Genomic DNA, 24,597 nt, shown 5'->3' on the forward strand with positions numbered 1-24,597 from the left:
CCAAGATCTAGTGGCTCAGAGTCACCCTTGGGACGCATTTCTCATGTATATATATATATATATATATACCTTACCTTGTATCAGATAGCTACATCTCGAGTTGCATCGCCTGTATAATCTCATTGCTTCTGTCCACCATCACTGTCAAATCCTAAAATTTGATTGAATTCTATCGGATTAACAAAATGAACGATAATATAGATCTTTACGAGACCAGTACCGGTTATTGGAACTTCCCAACTTTCTTTCGTATCTCCACTTGTTGGAAATCTTGATTACGCCGCGGGGAACACAGTACGATCTGCCAGTCTTTCTACCCCACCCCCACTCCGCATAGAACTGTTCGATAGCGCGTAGAGATCAAGGCATAAATACATATGAGCAGGTACCAAAGCGTTCGACCCCGTTCCGCACGTCATGCTGAAGGTTTGGATGGGGATTAACCCCACAAACGAGTCTGATGTGAAACAGATATACAACTAAAAGAATGTGACTATTTTACAACTTTGATCTCTATCTACAAATCAGCGCTTAAAGAAGAATGGCTTTTCGACGGTGTTAGTCTTACCCCATATCATTAACCGACCCCATCAAGCGATAGACGCAGATGTCATACCGAACATCCTAGCTACGATAAATTTTTCTTCTTCTCCATTTTGTTCGGTATTGAACGGTCTGACAATATGGTAAACTTCCAGTGACATATCGATGTATGGTTTTGTTCGTACCCCATTCATCTTGGCTCCTTGTAAAATATTATATACTTCACCCGAAAGTTCGGTACGCCTTCTATCGGATTTACGGAGATCATTTGGGTTCGTCGATGTGGAGTATGGGGGTAAAGGTGGGAGGAATTCGGCCTATGAATTAAGCCATTTGGATACGTTAATCGATATAGCTTAGACTTTGCCGACGACCCGCAGCGCTGTGGACCTTGTATACTCACTGCTTCGTCATCTCCTACTAAACAAGCCAATTCATCCCCTTTTTGATCTTCCAGTATACACACAAATCTGTACTTGTATTCGGCATTCATGCCCTCAGAATCATTGCAGCTCCCGCACCATGCACTTTTGAAAGTGCTTTTGCAATGCTTACAGAAGCTCTGTATAAGGGTATCGTTCTTCTCCAAATTCCTCGGATGGACTGATTTGACTTTTGCTGTGACACGATATTTGTTGGGTACAGTCGAGCTGGCGATGATATCTTGAATTGTCGATACAGGATGCTCTGTCAAATCTGTATGTATGGTTTTGAAATGTTTCGCGAGCTGAGTCGCTTGATTTCGATTTGTAAGTCGGGTTGAATCAAGCTCGAAATATGCCGTTGAATTCTGGAACGGATCTTTCGATTGGTGATCATTTTTGGGGGTTGCTGGTCGAGGTTGACCCGGTTCATCATATACTTCACCTCGTTTAAGAGCCCTCAATCGTCTGATGCGAAGCAGAGTGTAAATACCTTCCTTACATCTTGTACTCAGAATGGATCCTACACACCTTTCAATAAGCTTTGCCTTCTCGTCTTCCTGTCTGATGGGTGCAAGTCTTCTTCTACTCCAGCCTTGCCTAGCTTGTTCGGAAGTGGGCAATTCAGACCAGCTCAATTCGAGCTCGCCCTTGTACAGCTTGCTTCTGACATTACTCAGCTTCAGTACATTGCCAACATCAAAATTCGGTATTTCGTGCAGAGGCGGAGTATCATGAATTGCCAAAGTGTATATGGCGGCTTGGGGTAGATCAGCGATTTCGATATTATGGAAATTTCGCGGCTGATAATTTTGTGAAATCGTTCCATCCGTCACATATAATTCCAATTCTGGTTTACGTTGATTCCGGACGACATGCATGATCTAAAACATAAAGATGAGCACTAACATGGATTAGGACAAGTCGAGTTGGATCGTTTTCGAGACGACAAGCTCACCTTGAAGATCGCATGAAAGAATTCATTAGGCCCAACATCACCCAGTAGCCTTTCCTCTTTAGGTACGCTGAAAGATGAAATTCTGGAAAAGGAATTATCTAGATCCGAATTTTGCACAATTCCACCATTTTCAGCTTTGTACCAATGATAAAGCTGCACCATCCTATCCACCTCCGCTTTATTAAGGGGTGGATTGAGTTCATTCTGACCATTAGGGAGCTTGATATCTCGCTCGTTTTTGAGGATGACCCAAGTATTATTCGATTGGGAAAACGCTTGAGCTTTTGTTTTGTTGTTGTAGATAGTGATCCTGACTCCCCTGAATAGAATAACATCCCCAGGTGCAAGGTCAAGTGGTAATTCGATCTCCTTAGGTCTAAAGACAGAGACTACCAATTCTTCATTGTACGCTGGATCACCGTTCGCGAACCGGCTTGGATCGCAAATTACCACGGACATCATGTAATCCTCTACAAGTCCCCACATTGCGACGTCAGCAACACTGTTGCGGACATATAAAGGTATATCAAGGAGTCAAAAATCGTCTAAAGACGCACTAGGTTTCGATACATGAGTCAACTTGACTACCACTCCAACGATATTCGCTATTCGCTGTGATTCTAGTCGTTTCAGAGGGGTATATTCCAATCCCTGGGATTGGAATGCGTTAGCGGATTTCCATGTGCAAGCTTCCCTGCCCCTATACTCACGCTTATGCGAAGCGGTTCCTCCAATCTATTTAGATTCCTCGCTCCAAGTTGGGCCGTCCTGGAGCTCTCCGCTTGAGCAGATTGCAGTTGTGCTCGTCTGTCTTTCTCAGCTCTTTGGCGAGCGATAGCAAGTTGTGAGTGTTCAGCTTGGGTGGAGAAGACTGGGCTGGACTGCGATATTGTAGGTACGGACTGTTCTCGACATGGTAGACATGGGCTACTCGCGGCATCAGATTTTGAGCCTACATGAGAACGTCGTCGGATGGGGGTCATCTGTTTGAACAGGGTATCTTGGACTTCTACAGTATGAGTCGTCATGGGAGTTATAGGAGCTTGCGCTTGTGCTACCGGGATTCCAAGCGCATCATGTGCGGTATTTGATATTTGAGCTACGTTGACTTCGCTCAAGATTGGTTCTTGGGGAACGGACTCGGTGCTGACGGGAGTTTCGACTGGATTTGGGGATTCGTCGTGCGGTGTAACGTGTTCTTCTAGTTTTTTATTTACGGTATTACTACTAGGAGCAGTAGCTTCACGGACAGACGCTTGCGTTCCCGGCGGTCCGAGCTGCACCACGGTCCTTGGACTTTTCTCCTTGACCGCTTCTATATCCTTGGAAGCAACGGCCCCTACAATGGGCGTGCTGGGAAGATTGGGTAACTTTACTGAATGTCCATTCGCCTCGTTAGACTTTGTTCTCTTAACATCCTCCTCTTTGCCTGGCTCTAAGCTAAGTGATGATCTCTTGTTTGAACGGGCAAGATGAGATGAGCTGGACTTAGTGGACGATTTAGATGGATGGCGAGTAAGGTCAGGCGGATGAAATGATGTTATAGGTCTCAATTTCGATTCACCTTTTCTGGACGTATTAGGGGGACCGGGTGTTGTAGTGGGCGTCGGTAGTTGTGATGGTGGTCGAGGTGGAGATGATACGATAGGTGCAGAGCTGGAGAACCAGTCGGGCGGTTGTGAAGGTTTTGGGAAATCTAGGAGAAACGGGTAAATCAGTATATGCGAGAGTAGAATAAATCAGACCTGATCAGTCGAGAGATGAACAAACCAGGCATCAAGATCCTACTTTGCTTCTTATCATCAGTTTTGAGCTCCCTTTCACCTACACCTTGAAGCACGACCGCCCAAATGGATTTTCCCTCTACCCTACTTTTACTGATCACTTCTAAACCGGTAGTTTCCATCCAGATACCCTTACTCATACTCTTTAACCATAAATACGCTTCATCTATCAATGCTTTCACTGAATTTACACTTCCCAAATCTTTATAAGTAGGGTTGAGCTGGGAATGAAATAGGCGAATTGTAATTTCGTATGTCTCTGTAGTTTCCTTTTCTGTCGGTAAAACATAATCGTTTGGTTGATACCCCTTTGATATTTGATATTTCTGAGCCAGAGTAAAACCTATTTTAGGAATGAGTTCGTTATTTGATGATACGGATGAATTTGAAATGGCAGGAGAAGGTGATTTTGATTTTTGTACGTCTCCTTTACCCCAAACAATACGAATAGGGCCTTGAATAAAGGTAGGAGGGAGGATTGTACCGGGAATCAAATGAGTATAGTCAAGCTGTACAGCTTCGTGTGGTGAGATGGAAGGCCTTTTCCGCTTGGATAGAGCCATTTTTGTACGGTTCTTTGATCATAGGTTCTTGCAAAAGAGAGCTCAGGTGATATTAGGCATGATGATGTTAGATGTGGAGAATGATATGAAGATGATTTGAAATGTTTAATATAATATACGGTTGACGCGACTTGACTTTGATTTTCGGAATTGAATTGAAAACATTAAATTATCAGATGACGCGTGGATTTCTATTGACCAAGTGGCAAATACCCCAAGCTGCTGTATATTAATATAATGGGCAGTGGCAAATCAGATAGGTAAAATCCTGCATGAGAGGGGAGTCATTTTAGAAATTCACTCTCCAAGCAACAACGAGAAGGCGAATACTACTTGGACCTCACAGGATGAAAGCCACACTGACGTATAACCAGTGTAAACCCGTCCTTTCAAGTAAAGAACCAGACTATTGTGGCTCACCTTTCATAAATTGAAAGACAGCTTAACTGCGAATGTTCGTCTGCCTCCTATTAGGGGCAAAATAGTAATATATATAGGCCTCAATACTTCCTCCATAGTTTTCTTTTTCCTTATCCACATTCCATCCGGACTTTTTCTTGAACGCCTGAAATAATTTAGTTTCGAGTGATACAAATGCCGGAAGCGAAGAATGAGGAAGAGATTTCAGCAGAAGAGGAAGAAGGGGTAGAAGAGATAGAGAGAGAATTCTCGCCTCAACTTTCTCCTCCTCTTATGGGGTACACCCAGGAGCCCGTCGGTGAGTACTTTGTTAATATGAATGACTCAATTTTTGATGGAAATGATATTCGGTTTCGATTTAATTTCAGAAGTTCAAAACGGTCATCCCTATGAGCAGGGTGTGGCTGACGGTGCCGCTGCTTGGGCAATGTTGTCCGACGATGTCCCCTCAAATCAGCGTATGGCTCAAGGCTCTTGGAACAGTAATCTTGTCGATGGATCGGCTAACAATCTTACACCTGATTACTGTCTTGATGATCCTAATGAGATCCCTGATCTCCGTCCTGATCCTATGCCCTACGGGTTAAAAGACCAACAATTGGGTAACGAGAGCCAGTTCAACGTGAGCTCCACCGTCACAGGAGGCACATTCGTGATACCCAGAAGACCCTGGGGAGGTAGTCGAAGTGAGTCGCTTCTCAAGTTAGACTAATCTAGGCATTCTGCGAATGCCCAGATGGTAGTAGAGCTGACCTTGATACTCAGTGCACCGTTACCATCCATACAACCCGGAATACTCTCTTCAACGTGATGCTGCAAGTCAAATTAGTGATCAAGTCCCCGCTGGCATGTCAGAGGCCAAAAAGAGGTCTAGAGGCAGCGTGTCCTACGCTTACGAATATTCAGCAACACTCAGGGGAACGGTTGGTTGTCAATTAAAAGGTAAAGTCAGGTCAAGTAGAAAAAAACACTTCGATGACATTTACAATGAGATCTTGGACATAATGGAAAGTTCAAACAGATTCCTCATAGCCGAAAACAACAAGACTAATGATCACCTACAGACTAACGATTGGGGATTTTTGGATTTCAAATATGAAGAAGTTGGTGCGGAATCATCTAAGTCAATTACAAATAGCCCAATCACACTGGAATCCAGGAGAAGGCTCCTTGATTTGTTGGATTCGTGTAAGGATTTGGAGAAAACTGCTCCCCGAAAATCTCGAAGAGCTACAACCAGCACCTCAAACGTTTATCAGATGTCTGATGCACAATCAGGTCTGGATGTTTCGCAGTGGCTTACTGATACTGCTGCTACGGCTGGTCCACCCGAAGAAGTAGGTTCTATCCTTTCCTCGGGACCAGCCAATATCGGTGGTAGCGACATTCACACTAGAGAGGATGCTCCGGATGATCCAGCTGTGACTGAAGCCTGAAGTCAAGTTGACAATGTTGAAGCTTTTACAAGGGATTAATATTCTGTTCATATTTTCGGTATTGCTTTTGATTATTTTATTTCACACATTTTGACTTCATGTGATCTTTTATTCCTTCCTCTTCCTTCCCTATTTGATACTGTGGTATTCCCGATCTTTCTTTCTAATCATATGTGTATGCATCACAAGTCTGTTTTCTTTGTCCTCCTCATTCCGTTCATGTTTTGTGTTGCTATTGAGAAGTTATAACAGGATTTTCGTGATCTGGCCAAACAAGATCACAAAATCTCCGCATCGGAAGTACCGACTCTCATCCCCTTATTCCGTAACGGGGTTTTATACTATCAACGTAATGATAGTTGTCATGAACCAATCAGAATATTCAAATGAATAATATTTTTATAATAGATCTGATTTTCGCTTATTATTACCACGTGTTAATGAATATATTAATATTTGTTCCTTATCTAATTGATGAAACCGTCATATTCGGTAATTGCGGTAAAACTGTTAATAATGTACAGTATGTATTTTATATGTAATGAATATATTGATGATATCAGCTGTTGTAGACATAATTATCATCATGTGAGTGTTAAAATGAGATGAAACCAGGTGTGACAAAGTAATTAGATGATAATAATCATAACAACATTCCTTTCGAGAATCATGTCAAAAAAAACACGAATGATTCTATTCTAAGTAGATTTCAATATTCGTCATAGCGATTTGATCAAAACACGAAGCCAAGCATATTATTGTATATTTACCCTTTTATCTTTGTCTTCATCCTAACCATCTTACAAGTTCATCATAATCAACAAACCGGTAATTTACGGCAAACCTATTCCTGTTGCACACTCAATACCTGCATATTATATAAAACTTCACTTATACGTACCAGAAAATGTTGTTCGAGCGTGGGCATTTTAGTTCCTCCTCAAAATTAACCATTACCGATTTACCGAGAGAAGTTATCAGGTTAATAGCTTTGAAAATCTATGATCCATTGGAATTAACACAACAAGATCGATTGAGTGAGTGCTCTATATTCAACCAGCGACTCTTGCTAAGAAGTGATTGTACTATAGCATGGGGTATTTTTTCAACGGTTGACATGCATCAAGAACGTCAAGATGATCTTGCATCACTTATTTCTCTCGGGATGGTATGTAGAAAGATACGTAAAGAAGTTAGAAGGATATTGTTCCAATGTGTGAGAGTATCTGGCGTACCATGGGCAGAAGAGGTTATACAAAATAGAGATGGATGGGCGAGATATGTCAAGTGGGTCTAATTCCTTCTTCTTACACCAAAATCAAACCTCATTATGTGCTGTGCTTGGGGACCTTCTTGCTAATTTACATTCGTGATATCATAGGAGTATCATAATTGATTTGTCTATGTTCGATTCGGATCCGGAAGCATCAACACGTACAAGATTATCTCCTATTGAATCACAACAACCCATTTCCAATAATAATTCATCTAATTTGAACGAAAATTCACTTTCAAAACCTAGAACATGTTGGGCAGAATCATCTCTTTTAACTTCATTATTTAATTCATTACCTTCTTTAAATCATTTATCGTTTTTTGCAGATGCATCAGATGATTCAACATTAGCATTATTATTCGCTTCTTTAATTCCTCATCCTTCTTTACATGATATACCACCTACATTACTTTCAAATTCACCTTCAACTTTATCAACAATATCAGGATTAGGAGGAGGAGGAAATAAACAACAACAACAACAATCTATAATAAATACTTGGATACCTTTAACACATAGATTAAAATCATTTGGATGGAGACAACGTGCAACACCACCTTTAAATTTTAGACAATTTAGTCAATCTTCAACATTTGTTTCAATTTTACATTTAATTAGACATTCACATAATCTTTCTTTTTTAGTACTTGATGCAGATTTAGATGAAATGACACCAAGTGATGTTTTATCACCTTTAAAAGAATTATCTTTAAGAAAACCACCAATTGGTGAAAAAAATCAATTAGTTAGTTTAATGCTTTGTGGACCTATTAAAAATTGGGAAAGTGATTTTTTAAATCATTTAGTTAATGCATATAGTGGAATTAAAGAATTATTTATTGATAGACCTTTAAAAAAATCAACAGAAGTTAAAGCTACAAGTTTTAAAGATTTTGTGAGTTTATTATTTATTGAGTTAATTCTTTAAACTAATTATAATTCATATTATGGGTTTTTTTTTTAAAAAAGACAAAACTTCTTGAACCACTTTCTACTTTACCATATCTTCGTTTACTTCAAGTTGGATCATATACATTTACTACTTCTGTTCAATTAAGAATTGTTCAAAATTTATCTAGAACAAATTCATCTTTACTTGTTGTTGGATTATTAGGTGAAGAAGGTGAAACTATTTGGTGGGGAATTTGGAGAAGAGCTTCTTTTAGAGGATTAGGATCATCAATAATAATTTCAGAAGGACAAGGTGATAGAGAAGAAGTTGGAGAATATGATGAATTAACTGATATTAGAATTAAATTTTTAAATGATGGTGATTTATTAAAATTAGAAGAAGAAAATGAAGATTGGTTAAAAAAATCTCAACCTCCTTCACCACCTACATTTAATATTAATCCATTTCAAACGACAAATGAATTTATAAATTTTAATGATATTGATAAATTCGATTATACCAATAACAATCATAGTTTTAATAATAATAATAATAATAATGAAGATATTAGAATGACACCTCGTAATACGCAATCACCGTTAATTAGTCCAAAAGAACAAGAAAGGATTCAAGCACTTGGATTAAATCTTGATGGTATTGAATCTTATTCTATTCAATCACAGCAAGAAGAAAGAGGAAATGGTATTGGAGAAGGTAAAAATATGATGGATTTAAATAGGTTGATGGATTAAATAATCTCGATATCGTTTTTACTTGCATTAGGAGACTTCACAGTGACCCAGAGCAGATGGACAACAAAGCCGATGATTAGGAATTCATCAAACATCAGATATAGGGTGACTATCAATGGAGAGAGGAAAAAATCATGAATGATGTATTTTGATTGTACATGTTGTAAATCATAATGTAAACATATGAAGGCGTTCTCCATAACGTGAAGTGCTCTACAGGTTGATCTTTCTGCTTCTTCAAAGTTTGGATAACATTCCAAGGAGACAATTATAATTAAATTTACCTGATGCATATGACAATTTTCCTCTATGATAATTCTACTGTACTGTAAACATAATTTCATTCTAAATTCATAAGATTTTATCCTAATCAATGAATATTGAGATAATTATACTTCTTCATCTGAAACAATTTCACCTCTACTTGCCAAACTAAAAAAAAAAATACGAAATAAAAAACAATAATTAACAAAAGATTTATTATCAAGTAAAATATGAGAAAGGAAAAGAAAATCCTCAAAAAACTTACATTAATTTCTTTCTTTCTTTACTAATCTTTTCTCTTCTTATTCCTACCCATATACTTAAAGCCAAAGCTATTAAATTTCCAATTGTTGATATTTTAAATGCTATTCCATAACATTCTTCACCTACTAAACCTATTCAAAAATTCCCCCAGATTCTATCAATTCTATCATCCTAGAAATCATCATAATTATTTAAATATTTTCACTTACAATCATGTTTACCATCATCAGGTATAGCTCCTCCGTCCCTCTTTAAAACTTTTCGAACTACTTCTGTTATTCCTTCAAACAATTCATCAGAAGTACCAATTTTGCCAATCTGCCGTTATATAAAAATATTAAATTAGCATAATAAGAAAATCCCTGAGACGGAGAGAGGGGTATTTTGAATTAAGAACCGAGCTTACAGTATGAGAATCGTATACTTTTCCGAAAAGTAGATTAAAAGCATTACCACCTAAAACAGGAGCTACAGCTACCCATCCCCAATTTTGAGAAAAGTGTCCTGTTTAGTATTAACATAGATCCGAAAATCAGTCAAACTCCTATAGAAATTATACAATCAGAATAATCAACTTACTCATTCCGAACCATTCAAGTATTAACATAGGTAAAACGTTAAATAGACTACCATAAGCTAATCCAAGTAAAGTAGAAACCATCCATAATGATTGTACGTGTGTAGTCTCCAATGCGGAGATTTGAGATATGATAAATAGTACTGCTACTACAGGTAGAAACCAGACCTAAAAATCGCATGAGGTTAGAATGAGGTTCTTTGCGATCTAAAAAGTATTCATTGATTACTTACTCTTCTTATACCAAATTTGTTTTTACCGAAATCCGATACGACACCTTTTCGTACAGCTCAATTAGTATCAATCCAATACATCGTGGTGTGGGTTTATTATCAAAAGGAAGGCGAATTAAACTTACCGCCTATTATCCTTCCTCCACAATTCCAAATACTAACTAATCCAACTTGTTTAGCTTGATATCCACCTATTTTAGCTTTATCATATATTCTTTGATTTTCTCTTCCTAATGCTAAAGTAACTGTTCCAGCATTATTGATATACATTAAACCTGTTCCACAAAGTAAAGCAAGACAAATAAATAATATCCAAAAATCAATAGATTTCATCAAATCTAAAGGTGAATATGATATTGCAGTTGGTGGAAGAGAAGCCAAAGATGTTGATCTTAAATGATTAGGTTTAGATTTAGATTGATTAATTGGAGGTGGTAAATTATCATTAAAATGTGCATGATGATGATTTTGATGAATTTGTGTATGTCTACCTCTTGAAATTGGTGATTTAGATCTAGTTAATTCTAATGAACTTGTTCTTGATCTTACTTGACTTTCTTCATCTGAATAATTATTATATTCAAATTCTTCAGATTGTGATTGATTTATAATAACTTTTGGAATTCCATTTGTTTCTTCATGTTCATCTTCTTGTTCTTCTTCTTGTTGATTATTTAATGGTTGATAAATATTGATAGATTCTTCAATAGGAGGTATAGGTTTAATAAAAATTGAACCTAATAACATAGGTATACTAGTTCCAATTGATAATAAAAAAAGTAAACCACCTGCATCAGAATTATAAAAAAAATTACCTAAACTTGAAAATAGAAAAGCAGATAAACCAAATCCAGCAAGAACAGTTCCACTTGCACTTGCTCTTGTAACGTTTGAAAATGATTTTGCAGTTGCATTTACAGCTGAAGTTAATCCACTTGAACCTCCACAACCAGTTAAAAACATTGCAAATTCTAAAATGAATAATTTAATTTGATTTGGTTCAGAATCTAAATTAGACCGAAGTTGAATTTTACCAATGTAAAAAGCGTGAACTGTTGAATAACCTATTAAACAGCATAAACCACCAACGAATAGAGGTCTACAAGGGATGAGATAATTCAGTAAGATTTTCTAAAAAGACAGTGCACATTTATTTATTTATTAATATTTTTGGAATTTTAATAACTTACATTCTTTGACCCCTTGAATCAACTATTTTACCCCATAATGGTCCAGTTAAATAAACCCCTAAATTACCAGCTAATCCAATTAAATTCCCAATAGTAGATGAAACTACAAGTTTTGTAGCTAATTGAGGTGCATAAGCTGAGTAAACGTAATTACTTCCACTATGAAAGGCGAAGTGATTTACAAGATTAGCGCTTCTACTCTTCAAGTACTAGATTGCAAGAAGACGGTATCAAGTAGATTCAAGATGAAATGAAAATCAACTTACCTAGCTAATCCTACTAATACACACATTATAAATACTCCTAATCTCTTACGTTGTGTATGATCCCATTCTTGTGAGAAAGGGTTAAAGGTTCCCAAATTAATTGATTTGAAGGACATCTTTTGATCTTGTTGATTTGGATCATTGAATAATCTCGTTCGTGATGATATACGGACTCTATTAGGAGGTCGAACAGGATCTGCCATGACTTTCGGAATATAAAATCAAGATTGAGAGAAATGTGATTGTGAACGTGACAAAGATGAAGTTGTTCGAATTAATCAAAGTAGGTAATTACAAAGATTATTTGTAACAAGATTGTATTTGTGATAAGTAGATTTTGGCTTTTTGCTCTACGAATACTTGATAAAGGAGAATCAACTGATCTTCCAGTGATACGTTTATCTCCCACCGATCAGTCTATTTTTCAATGCTAGAGAGTGAACACCATCTATATAGAGAAAGAGGGAGAATGAGATAGATAAAGACTGAACCTTGTGTCCGCTATAGATACCGGGGATGAATGATTCTCAAATCGAATGGCGTCTTTCTTTGAATTCAATTGTTATTCAGGATAATCACCATAACATCATCGGATTTGACCGGTCACTTTAAGATTACACCGTATTTATATACATATATATTACTACTACTACTACTACTTATACATTAGAATAGATACATGATCTTTGTACTCTTCATCATCTGAGTCTGAAAAAAACAATTCGAAAGGTATACAGTATATCTTTTAATCATCTTCATTTTCTCCTAAAACTCCCATACTTTTAACTTCTCCTTCCGGATCAATAATAGTAGTTGTATTAGCTGCACCACATTCTACATAACCTTCAACAAGTTGAAATATATCTGAATGACTTTTACTTCTTGCTCTTGTACTTGGAGTTCCATTATTTGAATTAGAAATACTCATACCTCTTAATCTTTTTCTAATTGAAGGTGTAGGTGAAGTAGGATTAGAAGGTGTTCTAATTCCAGTAGATTGTGCAGGTGAAACATGTAATGAATATGTTGTTCTTCTTCTTCTTCTTCCTGTTGTTGTTCCATTATCTACATTATCATTATGACTAAAGTAATTTGATGAAGAAGTTGATGTAGGTGTAGGAGATAAAGGTAAGATTGTATGATGAGAAAAAGGAACATTTGTATATGATCGACGTAATCTAGGTAAAGTGTAGGGAGCATTAAATGAGTTATTCGATTGTGAGAAAGAAGGAACACCACTTAAATCTAAGCTAGAATCAAGAGCTGCAGTTCGTCGAGATTTAGGTGTTGGTGTGATTGATCTTGATCTTGATCTTGAGCTGGATCCTGCAATTGTAGAATTGATTTCGCTCATATGTGGATCATATGATAACGAATCAAGATCAACAGTTGTATCTTGATTGAGTATTTCAGGTTGAGCTTGAATTTCACCAATATCCAATGATAAAGCACTCGCTTTAGGTGTTCTAAGTCTACTAGCTCTATAATCTTGAACAGCGTCAATTTCATCTGGAATAATTTGAGTTTGATTTGATTGATTCGTAACATTCAATTCTTCTCCATCTCCAGATACAACTCTTGGAGAAGTTTCCATTTCTTCTTCAACTTCTTTGTTCAATTTACCCATTACCTCTTCTTCCTCTATAGCAGGTAAAGTTTGACAAACCCATTTTCCAACGTTATTTATCGCTGCAGTAGCAGCTGGAAGAAATGAGAACATTTGGAACACATGAACCATATCTTCATACAATTCATGGGTTACATGAACCCCTGCCAGAGTTGCTTTGTGCGCTAGCAGTGTAATTTCGTCTCGAAGCACTTCTGAGTCACCTGATTGAATGAGCATTGGTGGTAAACCTGATAGATCACCGAATAAAGGTGAAGCGTAAGGGTGAGTAAGATATCGTGATATGCCTTCGGGTCCTAGATAACAGCCGACCGGATTCAGATGGTCTAAGGCAAATGTAATGATCAGCGAGTAGGACTTACACAACTCTTCAGACGCACATATTCACTTACCATCAGCTTCAGGTCTGGGCACGACATCCGTAGCTGCATTCTCATCCCAGCTTCCACAACTCATCGTCAAATCTACCCAGGGACTCATCAAGACCAATCCCGCAGGCAACTTATACCCCTCATCACGCAGATACATGCAAAGCGCCAGAGATAAACCTCCTCCAGCTGAATCTCCTGCTATTATGATATTCTCTGGAGGTATCGATAATGGAGGCGCCAACAAACGGAGATAGCCATGGAGAACATCGTGAAGAGGAAGAGGGAATACGTGCTCGGGTGCTAAGCGGTAGGTAATAGCTAAGGAATGAGGAGTCTTAGCATTAGAAATTGACAATATGATGAAGTAACAATTTCAGGACTACTTACCAAAAACCCTAGCATTACAACTTTGACTGACGCCGATAGTTACAAGTCTATGCGTAGCAGCATTTCCAACGTAGTAAGCACCACCATGAACATAATATATCACCCTTTCTCCCGTTTTATCTGATTCTGAATCTGTCGTTGGCGTTGTGGTACTATGAGTTGAATTGCTTCTATTTGTTCTTTGAGGAGAAGGAGAAGGTCGAAGGTCATATTTTGTTGGTGAATTGTAAGAACCATTTGTCGATTTTGATGATAATTTTTCTTCTAAAGTAGGTGTTAATGAATTTATTAATCCAGAATGTTTTGATTTAGATGAAGTTGAAGATTTTTTTAATTTAATTCTATTTCTTAATCTTCTTTCTGATTTTAATCTTTTCCAAACATCTGTACAAACTACCCATTCACCTGATAATTCTCTTTGACCATTTTCTTTTAAATCTAAATATTCTAATAAACCAATTGATTTTGAAGTTGTTGAAGTTGAAGGATTTATTGAATTTTCTTTTTTTCTTTTAAAATTTTTGGAAAAAGAAGAAGAAGAAGAAGAATAAGAAGGTACTTTAAATGTAATTGGAGTTACAATTGCATTAGAAGGTAAAGGAAGTAAAAAATGTAAAGAAATTAATTTTCTAATTAAAATTATATCAGCTAAAGAAGAATGATCTGAAATATTTCTCATAAAAGAAGTTATAAAAGTCATTCTATATCCCCATGATTTTCTTTTTGGACCAAATAAAAAATGATTTAATAAATTAAAATAAATTGTTAACCCTTTTGTTATCAAAAATCTTAAAAATAACCACCATGTTGGAATTGTCCATAAAAAAATATTTAAAGAAGAAGAAGAAGGTGGTAATTTTTGTTTTAAATTTGGATCAACTCTTGAAGAAGGTGGAATTGGTGAAGGTGCACGTAATGGATAATCTGATGTAAAATTCTTTAATAAATGTTTTAAAGGTAAAGGTTGTTCACCCTTAGGTAATTGTTTTGTCGACATAATTAATGATTATCCTCTCTTTCTCTCTTTCTCTATCTCTCTCTTTCTCTGTAATTACTATATCAACTTGTTTAAAGGTAAATTGATAGTTGAAAAGCGCATTTGGATTCGATATCGTCTTGAGATTATTGGATGACGTCGTTACTCTCTATTATTGAGTGTGCGTTGAATAGTGAAACAGTCGAAAGCGAAGACAGGCCAGACTGGGACAATGATGGATATGCACAGATGATCAGTATTGATTTAGATACAATATGGTGTGTAGAGTGTTTGAATGGTAACTATCCAATAAATGTAACAATGATTGAATGTTGTTGAATGACCTATTATTATGACCGACCAGTCGCGTATGAGTAATATCATAAACGAGACAAACAATTAAGACTACTAACGTTAACTTTAGAGTTATGAGTATAGTTTATACCTCGATGCGGGCAAATCTTGTGCTCTAAAGCACATCTTATTTCATATCCCCGATGCATATTCATCCTATGCTGCATGTGACTATGGACGAGGAAATGGTAATATGCTGATAAATAGACGATCAATGGCTCGTATCATCATCATCATCTCCGGTCAAAACTGCCGAGCTTATAGATTTAACTTCATATTCCAGTCTGGATCCAGATGTACACGTGATGTATCGTACAATCCAATGCATACAACAAATCTTCTTGACCATCTATAATCTAGATTCTACCAACCTTACAACACGACATAAATATTCAAAGCAGATTAATTACCAACTTTCTTCCCCACCTCGTTTTTCTTCAAACATTTTCTCTATATAATCTTTACTTTCTTCATCAGTTAAATTACCCGCTCCATTCTTACTAATACACCAAGCCAAAGCTTCTCTAACTTCTCGAGGCATAGCATTTGATGATCCAGATATGAAAACATATCCACCTTTTTCAATTAACCATTCTTGTATTTGTTCTTTATTTTCCTTAATCAATTGTTGAACATACACTTTTTCTTCTTGATCTCTACTTGCTGCAATCTGAATATTCATACCCATCTCGCCGTATTGTTTCCATTCAGACGAATAGTAGAAATCTGCATATTTCGACCGACAACCAAAGTATAATGCAGTGTCTGAATCATAACCACACTCAGCAAAACATGCTAATACTACTAGCTGTTGGCGACCGAATCCCAAAAAATACTCACTTCTGATAGCCCCTTGAGCTACTCTAGCTTCAACGAAGGCTCGCATCGGAGCGACTCCCGTTCCGGGTCCGACGAGTATTACAGGCGTTTTCGGGGACGGTGGTAAGAACAGCGTTGGAGGAGAGATATGTATAGGTATGCGAGAGCCTGGGAATGCGATAAAGTTAGCCATGCCCCTTCTATTTGGTAGAATTGCAGAATTAACTCACCAACAGTCAAATTATCTAGCCATTGCGAGCATAATCCCCTCCTAGGTATTTTCAAGTTGGTCTTATACTCCACTAAAGCTACCAATAATTGTACTTTGCCAGGATGTGCCTAAGTATAGTATCGTTAGACTGGCTAGTGGATCAACAACTAAAAACGATTGTCATACCTCATAGGAGCTGGCTATGGAGAACTGTCTTCGCCGTAAAGGGGGCAAAATCTCCAGAATATGCGATAAAGGTATTTTAGTTTGTCTGAAATCTGCTAAAGTCTCTACAATCGATCTGGAAGGTCTGGTCGCATACGTATGTATCTCGTCCTAAGGTCAAAAAATCAGTCTCGACGGTCTATCGCGACAATTCGAATCGCTTACAGGATCATCGATGAACTCATCTAGTCTCTCTTGCTCTCTCTCATCAAGGGATAGACGTCTCAACCACTCAAAAAAGCTTTTCCGGGGCGAACAGCGTATATCCAGGTGGTTTGTCAACAAAGATCTTAGTGTGGTGGGTTTATCGGAAGGTGGCAGGTGTTGAGGTAGTGCTTGTTCTGAACAATGCTTACTCAGCAACTATTGAACCGGGAGCATGAAAGGCAAAAAAGGGCAACGAGTGCGGACGAGTTAAAAGTAAAAGTTGGGCCAAGACCGCGAGGTGACTCACCTTCCATCACAGAATTTACAAACATGGGTACATCGGCTTGCGATTCCAGATCCATCAATTCTAAAAAGGTATATACCTCGTCTTCGCTTGATTGAGGCTGCAAGGAGCATATAGATCCAGGTAGATATGGCTCGCTGAACACAAGAGATATCAACATCATCGTTCAGTATAGATCGCCCAAAACTGCAAGTATCGAGGTACATACGTGTCATCATCTTCGAATTCTAGCTCGATCTCCCTTACATCTTGCCACCAATCATCCTTTGTGACTATTTCGTTCTTCTTCAGAGTGACCCATACCCAATCATCCGCTTTGAACCATCCGTGATCTTCATGCCGTATAACATCCTCTACTCTAGTTGGCGCAGTATGACTATCCCCATTGGAAGAGGAAGCAATTATCGATAATTTCTCAAGGGGTATATTCGGTCCATTCTTTATTTTCGAAGAGTTAGCTATAGGCGTCAAAGAGTATATTGGTGGAGGTAAATCCGTCGAGCTAAGCATGTTGAAATCCGATGATAGTGGTAAATAAGGCAAGAAAGTATCAAGTGTTTCTTTCAACCAAGGTAACAAAGCGTCTTCGATACTTTGATTTTCAATGAGATTATAGGGTCAGCTATATGAATTGAGTTGTTTGGGCAAAATTACAAAAACATACCCATTAGGAGATCTTTCATCACCCCAACCATATTCACTCAATTTATTTCCACCTAAATCTTCCATTCGTCTAGCTAAAATTTTACCTGCATAACAAAATCTTTCATATGAACTATCACCTAAACCAAATAAAGTAAAATGAACATCTTCTAATATATCTTTAGGTAGATTTGCACGTAGTAAAGCTTTCCATAAATTCATCATTGTAGGTGGAGGATCTCCTCTACCATGAGTGGAAGTGATTAAGATTAAAAGTGGAACATGAATCAATGATTGAATAGGATATGTATCCATTGATTGACAAGTTACTTTTCTACCTTTTGATCGAAATGATCGAGCGACTCTTTCAGCTACATCTTGAGCATTACCTGTCTCTGACGCATACAATATTAAGGGAATCATAAAGTCCAGATTTCACGCTGTCCACCCGAGTTTGTGTTACTGTGAGGAGGATATGTCCGATAGCTAAGAACTATTTGGTGTAATGAAGAGCAATGAAGCGAAACAATATTTGGAAGTGAAAGATTAAATGATTGACCTCCACCAATTGAATGGAACGGAATCAAAATAATCAATAATCGCACTTAAAAGGAAGAAGAATCATGGAAAGTCTGGTCTTTTCAGCTTTGTTCCCAATACATGATGATAGTGAGTGAGAATTCACGCTGATTGAGAAGCTGATCTGTTGAGAAGATGTAAAGTATCAAGTATGCTGCAATTTGACTGGAAAAGAGCAGAGAATGGATTGGATTGGATTGGAATCTTTACTTCGTAAAAGCTTTGAAGAAACCGCTGATAAACGGATAAAGGTTAATTAACCCTGAAAAGTAACGTTATATAACAAAGACCAAGTTATGACACGTTAAGAATAAAGAACAACTATAATAAATAGTTGATATTCCAAACATTCTATTCAAAAAGACAATTGCCATCCTTCACCCACATTCTTATCTCATATTTCACACAGGTATATTGAATACTGCACTCGAGATGCCGTTCCCAGATGTATTCAAACTCCCCTATGATCGATGTTCACCCAAAGAAAAACAAGGATTCGCCTATGTTTCTTTAGTCAAAAGATGGCCTGTAGTACTCACTAATATAGTTTCAGCCGTATCAAATGTCAATCATCAATTACACATGAATCCAGATGAATATTCTGAAGCGAAAATCAATGAAGGAAAGAAAATTATAAGTCAAATTAGTCAAATGAAATATGATCTGGGTCATAATGCAATTTTAACACCAATTGAAAATGATGGTGATATAAATAGAGAATGTTATAATGATGAACTTAAAACTTATCCTGATGAAGATAGAAGATGGGGAACTATGAATTGGCTTTATGCTGAATGTTATATGTGAGTTTTTGATAGTTTGATAAGATTTATTTTGGCTTGTAAAAAATTGTTGATTATAAATAAATAATTTTTAATAGGTATAGAAGATTAAGAAGTTATTTCGCTTCTACAATATATTGGAAAGAATATGATCCATTTTTTGAACAAAAATCTGAAACTTATAAATCTTCTTCAAATGCTATTTTACATTTAACTAAATCAATTAATCAAGCTATAAAAGATAAAGAAAAATTAAATGAAAATTTTGAAGAAAAAGGATCAAAATTAGAAATTGCTTTTTTAGAAATGATTCAAGCTGATTTATGGGGAAATGCAACTGATTTATCATTATTAGTTGATTTAAATTATAAAGATTTACAAAAATTACAAGCTGTTGGTAGTGATTCACAAAAAGAACAATTTAAATTTATTTTAAAAAATGATTTAATAAAAGTTTGGAATTATTTGAAAAAATTAAATACCAAACAAAATGGTGGAAGAATTGATTTTATTTTAGATAATTCAGGATTTGAATTATTTACAGATTTAATTCTTGCTGATTTTTTAATTTCTTGTACACCTTTTATTAATAAAGTTGTTTTTCATCCTAAAGCTATTCCTTGGTTTGTTTCTGATGTTTTACCATATGATTTTACGTGAGTACTTTTTTTTTTTTTATTTCTTCAGTAGACTTCTATTTTCTTAATGATATTTGAATAGATGGGCAATTGATTCACTTCTTGATCCTTCATTCTTCACATCTCATTCTTCCACTCCTATATCATCAGAAGATTTAAATTCATTATCAGATTTAGCAAATAGATGGAAAGATCATTTAAAAACTGGTAAATTCCAATTATCAGTACCTGAAGATACAAAACTTGGTAAAGCTACTCCATTGGGTAGAATTTGGACAACACAATATGCTTTCCAAGATTTACCAGAGGTTGCACCTGGTACACTTGATGAGTTGAAAAAGAGTGATTTGGTGATATTCAAAGGAGATTTGAACTATAGAAAGTGAATCAAATTCCTTGATAAAAAATCTCGGAATGGAATCTTTATGCTGATGCAGTACGCACATTTCGCAGGTTGGTAGGAGATGCTTGGTGGCCTACTACTACGCCTTTCGAAGAAGCCTTAGGTCCATTAGCGGGGAAAATCACCTTGCTAAGTCTGAGAACAAATAAGGCGGATACTATGTAGGTTTTTCTTTCGGCAAAGTAAATGAATTGATCGAGAGAAGCTGATCGTTCGATTAAACTTTGCAATGTAGAGTCGGATTGGAAGAAGGTGTAGCTGAAAGATTAGATAAAGAGGATCCAGATTGGAGAATATCCGGAAAGTGAGTTATTGGATTAAATTGAATGGAACACACACGCAATTTTGAACAGGATATGAAGTATGACTAACTTGATATTTTAACAGATATGCTGTTGTATCTTTTTCAGAAAAGCGATAAAAGGTGAAACAACATGAAGATAGATGTCATTATTACAATTATAGATTATGCATAGATGCGTTGAATATAGATCGTACAAACACTTTTAATGGTCCATTGCTTAATCAAATACTATTCGCTTTTCTTCTATTCTATTCTATTCTGAAGTCAATCAGAACTTCTAGTTATTATTATTCAATAAATCCCCATCAACTCCAACTTTTGTTGGCGTTACATTTTTCTTTGGAGTAAATACATCTCTAGGTGAAGTAGGTGGTGAAATTGGATTTGTAATTGGATTTCGAGGTGAAGGCCAAGGTGGAGGTGGTTTTCTTTTTAAAGAAGGTGTTTTAATTAAATTTTGTTTTTCAGTATTATTATTATTATTATTATTATTATTATTATTATTATTATTATTATTAAAATTACTTAAAATTTGATTAGGTGGAGTTAAAGGTCTAGGTGAAGAAGAATTTTTTTTAGAAAAACTTGATTTAAGTTTTCTAGTTGGTGTAGCATTTATATCTAAATCTATTGGAAAAGAAATAAAAACTAATTTACCTGTTGGTTTATCTAAAGATAAACTTAAATTAATTGAATTTGCTGATAAAGGTGAAATTGTTTTAATTCCATTTTCATTTAATTGTAATGGTGAATTACTTGTAGATGTATTTTTTGAAAAAAATTGATTATTTTGTTCATTATTATTATTATTATTATTATGATTATTATTATTTGATTTCTTTTTAATTATTACTTGCCATTTTATTTCTTCGTTTCCTTCATTTTCCTCTTCTTTATTATCTATACAATTTATAATTACTTCATATCCATTTTCATTTGTATCATTAATATCATTTTTTTTATTATCATTTAATAATAATTTTCGATGATTTATTAATTTAGAAGGAGTAAGTAATGATTTACGACGAATATTTAATCCTATTTCACCATCTCCATCTGCATCTGAAGATATTGGGTCTATGTCGCTTTCAAATGAAGATGAAAATGATGATTTTCTAGATTTAGAATTTGATGTACCTACTTTAAGGCCTTCCATGATTCTAGGTGATTCATCTAATGATCCTTGTCTTTTAGGTGTGGATGGTTTGTTGCCTTCCAAATGATTTCTTAGTGATGGAGAATTAGATGGATGAATTGATTGTCTAGGTGATTCAGACGAAGATGATCTACCTTGATCAACTGATAATGAAGGACGATGATTCCGTTGTAATTGACGATTGGGGGTATTAGATGATAAAGAAGGTTTACGCGCTAACCATTCAGCAGTATTTTTAGGTTTATCCAAACCTTTTCTAATATTTGAAGGTGTAGGTGAAGTAGTATTTTCATTGTAATGTTGTTGTTGTTGTTGTTGTTTTTGACGTAAATTGGGAGAAGAAGAAGAAGGATTTTTCTGTTTCCATTGTGTTCCATTTCCATTTGAATCTCCTCCTGAAGATGGTCCACCCACAGCGGATAATGCTTGAATCATACCCATACTAGGTGGAGTTTCTGGTCTATTATTTATTGAAGTTGGTGTTCCAGTTCTTTGATTTGCCATTGCTCTAGGTGATCTTGGCATATTTCTACGAGGAGGTGATAAAGCAGTAGGATAAAATGGTGTTGTAGCTGAATCAGGTGGAGTGGGAAGTTGATATTCTTTATCTTTAAATTCTATATCATTTTGTTGATGAATTAATCCATCACCTTGCATAACTTTTCCAAAAATTCCCATTCCCATTCCACTATTTGAACCTAATCCACCATCTAAAACTTTAGGTAAGGATGAAGATAGTGAATCGTTCCTCATCCCTAATGCAGCTAAATTATTCGATAATTCATCTTCATGAAATATTTTTCCAAAACCAGAAGAATTCGAAGAAGAAGGGATAATTACTACAAGTTCATCACCTTCATTAGTTAATTTACCATCATATACAAAAGCTGATCTTTTAGTTTGATTCGAAGAAGAAGAAGGTGATGATAAACCGTAAGTAGATTTTGAAGCTTCTGATCCTCTTCTAGTTGGATAAGTTGAAAATTTATCTCTCTCCCTTTCCCGATGGTTATCCCCGAAATAACCGTTCTCTTTATTTATAGAAGGAGACTTGTCGAAGAAAAATCCTCGAGGGGAAGAAGGTAATCTACGTGGAGAGATCGGTGGTTCAGATCCACCACTTCCATTGGTTTGAGGTAATGGATCTGAATCAGAGAATATTGGCGGTTCAGTTGACTTATTATTTAAACTCGCCTTACGTCGTAATAATCTGGAAGGATGGTATTTCGATGTGGGGGATTCGGCAGGTACTTGAGTAGGCACTGCCGGAATGTTATTGTTTCCATTAGCATTGATAGTTGTTGATGAAGCATTTGTTGAAGTCGAAGTGAATGGATGAGTGAATTGGGGAAGCAGAGAGGAAGTTGAATTATTGCTGTTATTCCCAGAAATCCGTATGTCAGGCGAAGAAATTAGATTCGGTGAAAGTATCAATTGATCCTTTTCTTGGTTCTTATCTTGATTAGATCTTAGGAAAGGGAATTGAGGCATTGCGTGATCCTCCTAAACTTTATCTTAAATCCATATAACCTCGTGCCATCAAGAACAGAATTTCATATTCTGGTCAATCGGAAGACTTCAAAACCTTGACAGTAAGATTCGTTCTATCGAGCCTTGAGGTGGGCGATCGAGGGCAATTGTTCGTTCTCACAAGAAACTATACCACAATGACGGAATGGACAAGATTAGGAACGATAAGTTAAAAATCAAATAATCAACAAAGAAAACACGAGTAATGTAATAGCGTCTTATAATTCCGATGACTTCACCGAATGCTCTTCCATGTGGGCGTCAAATAGATCGTCTTCGTCCGACATCTTCACAAAGTCACCATAGGTCGTACTTGGGTATCAACGCGTCGATCTTATGGACATGACTTTGGACCTGACTATTCTATGTGAAAAAAAAAAGCCTCGAAACACGTCTTATCATCTGAACCTTAATTGTCGTCAGGCACAGAAGTTACCCCTCCTTTGGGTAATATCATGTTTGTGGGACTACCACGTGGAATAATCATGGTGTTCCCGAGAACAGGATGAAAGAAAGTTCTCTTTTTGTGTTTCTAGAAAAGCAAGAAAGAAGTTTTCCCATGATCTAAGAAATGATCGAGATCAAAAGAAAGAATATTCCCATCGAATTCCGCGGATTTAAGCATTATTTATGCCCTTGAGATCTGTGGCGTAATTCGTATATCTTAAAAGTTGTTTATAAGAAGACGGCCATTGAATTTGCATGAACTTTACAAGAAAAGCATGAGGAAATGAGATCTTGAGACGAAATTTGAATCTCGTGGAACGGTCTTTCGACCTCGCAATCTTCAGGTGCGAGGCGATAAAGAGGTAGAGAATAGAGGAATGGACATTTCGGGTCAAGTATATCTCCATCTACGGCATATGAAGTAAAAAGCCTGGACGTTAATTTATCGTATGCAGAAGAGAGATAAAGTTTGTTCTGACAGGTACATGACGATTCTCGCTTATTTCTATGAGAAGACTTGATGTTTTTGTTTTTTTTTGCTTTTCGGACCTGTGCGAGTAGGATTTTGATGCTGGAGGCGTGAGGCACAAAGGTCCAAGGAAATGTTCGGGTCCCTTTAATCAACTTTCTTTTAACCTTATGTTGGCTTGTATTTTGTCACTAGAACAAGGAAGCAATCGAAAAGACGTCGTTAGCCTTTTCGTCTCCACTAAAAGGTAAATAGGCGTATCCTTGGCTTATCAAAGTAAGCTTACGACCTTAGCTTGGGATTGTTTTTTCGATTTTTAGGCATGAAATGAGGATCTTTCTTTTTTCTTCTTTGGGTTCCGTTGGGCTTTATTTGGTGAGGTTAGT

The 24,597-nt window shown here is 36.4% G+C and overlaps 8 protein-coding genes across 8 annotated transcripts; 3 read left to right on the forward strand and 5 right to left on the reverse strand.

The window, feature by feature from the left end:
- Window positions 1–590: 590 nt before the first annotated feature.
- Window positions 591–4,270, reverse strand: I206_101355 (uncharacterized protein; the record flags this gene model as incomplete). Its single annotated transcript, XM_070202380.1, has 8 exons — window positions 591–860; window positions 947–993; window positions 1,099–1,433; window positions 1,497–1,849; window positions 1,924–2,393; window positions 2,481–2,574; window positions 2,634–3,619; window positions 3,694–4,270. The coding sequence occupies 8 exons, from the start codon at window positions 4,268–4,270 to the stop codon at window positions 591–593; spliced, it is 3,132 nt and encodes a 1,043-aa protein (XP_070058481.1).
- A 594-nt stretch (window positions 4,271–4,864) lies between these two features.
- I206_101356 (uncharacterized protein) lies at window positions 4,865–6,126 on the forward strand (the record flags this gene model as incomplete). The annotated part of the gene is made up of 3 exons (XM_019158374.1): window positions 4,865–4,988; window positions 5,059–5,376; window positions 5,456–6,126. The coding sequence occupies 3 exons, from the start codon at window positions 4,865–4,867 to the stop codon at window positions 6,124–6,126; spliced, it is 1,113 nt and encodes a 370-aa protein (XP_019008987.1).
- A 907-nt stretch (window positions 6,127–7,033) lies between these two features.
- On the forward strand, window positions 7,034–9,046 carry I206_101357 (uncharacterized protein; the record flags this gene model as incomplete). The annotated part of the gene is made up of 4 exons (XM_019158373.1): window positions 7,034–7,163; window positions 7,218–7,413; window positions 7,508–8,297; window positions 8,372–9,046. The coding sequence occupies 4 exons, from the start codon at window positions 7,034–7,036 to the stop codon at window positions 9,044–9,046; spliced, it is 1,791 nt and encodes a 596-aa protein (XP_019008986.1).
- A 389-nt stretch (window positions 9,047–9,435) lies between these two features.
- Window positions 9,436–12,043, reverse strand: I206_101358 (uncharacterized protein; the record flags this gene model as incomplete). Its single annotated transcript, XM_019158372.1, has 9 exons — window positions 9,436–9,478; window positions 9,576–9,705; window positions 9,784–9,892; window positions 9,981–10,078; window positions 10,154–10,319; window positions 10,385–10,428; window positions 10,510–11,483; window positions 11,575–11,733; window positions 11,841–12,043. The coding sequence occupies 9 exons, from the start codon at window positions 12,041–12,043 to the stop codon at window positions 9,436–9,438; spliced, it is 1,926 nt and encodes a 641-aa protein (XP_019008985.1).
- Window positions 12,044–12,585: 542 nt separating this feature from the next.
- Window positions 12,586–15,222, reverse strand: I206_101359 (uncharacterized protein; the record flags this gene model as incomplete). The annotated part of the gene is made up of 3 exons (XM_019158371.1): window positions 12,586–13,793; window positions 13,860–14,156; window positions 14,226–15,222. 3 exons carry the CDS (start codon window positions 15,220–15,222, stop codon window positions 12,586–12,588), a joined length of 2,502 nt encoding a protein of 833 aa, XP_019008984.1.
- A 739-nt stretch (window positions 15,223–15,961) lies between these two features.
- On the reverse strand, window positions 15,962–18,326 carry I206_101360 (NADPH-dependent diflavin oxidoreductase 1; the record flags this gene model as incomplete). The annotated part of the gene is made up of 8 exons (XM_070202381.1): window positions 15,962–16,320; window positions 16,396–16,542; window positions 16,605–16,713; window positions 16,772–16,921; window positions 16,976–17,151; window positions 17,265–17,398; window positions 17,470–17,853; window positions 17,926–18,326. The coding sequence occupies 8 exons, from the start codon at window positions 18,324–18,326 to the stop codon at window positions 15,962–15,964; spliced, it is 1,860 nt and encodes a 619-aa protein (XP_070058482.1).
- Window positions 18,327–18,914: 588 nt separating this feature from the next.
- On the forward strand, window positions 18,915–20,726 carry I206_101361 (uncharacterized protein; the record flags this gene model as incomplete). The annotated part of the gene is made up of 6 exons (XM_019158369.2): window positions 18,915–19,285; window positions 19,363–19,920; window positions 19,985–20,284; window positions 20,356–20,466; window positions 20,541–20,609; window positions 20,693–20,726. 6 exons carry the CDS (start codon window positions 18,915–18,917, stop codon window positions 20,724–20,726), a joined length of 1,443 nt encoding a protein of 480 aa, XP_019008982.2.
- Window positions 20,727–20,886: 160 nt separating this feature from the next.
- On the reverse strand, window positions 20,887–23,256 carry I206_101362 (uncharacterized protein; the record flags this gene model as incomplete). The annotated part of the gene is made up of 1 exon (XM_019158368.1): window positions 20,887–23,256. The coding sequence occupies one exon, from the start codon at window positions 23,254–23,256 to the stop codon at window positions 20,887–20,889; it is 2,370 nt and encodes a 789-aa protein (XP_019008981.1).
- Window positions 23,257–24,597: the final 1,341 nt, after the last annotated feature.

This window comes from Kwoniella pini, chromosome 2, assembly GCF_000512605.2.
Source record: "Kwoniella pini CBS 10737 chromosome 2, complete sequence".
In the NCBI taxonomy this organism is placed as follows: Eukaryota; Fungi; Basidiomycota; class Tremellomycetes; order Tremellales; family Cryptococcaceae; genus Kwoniella; species Kwoniella pini.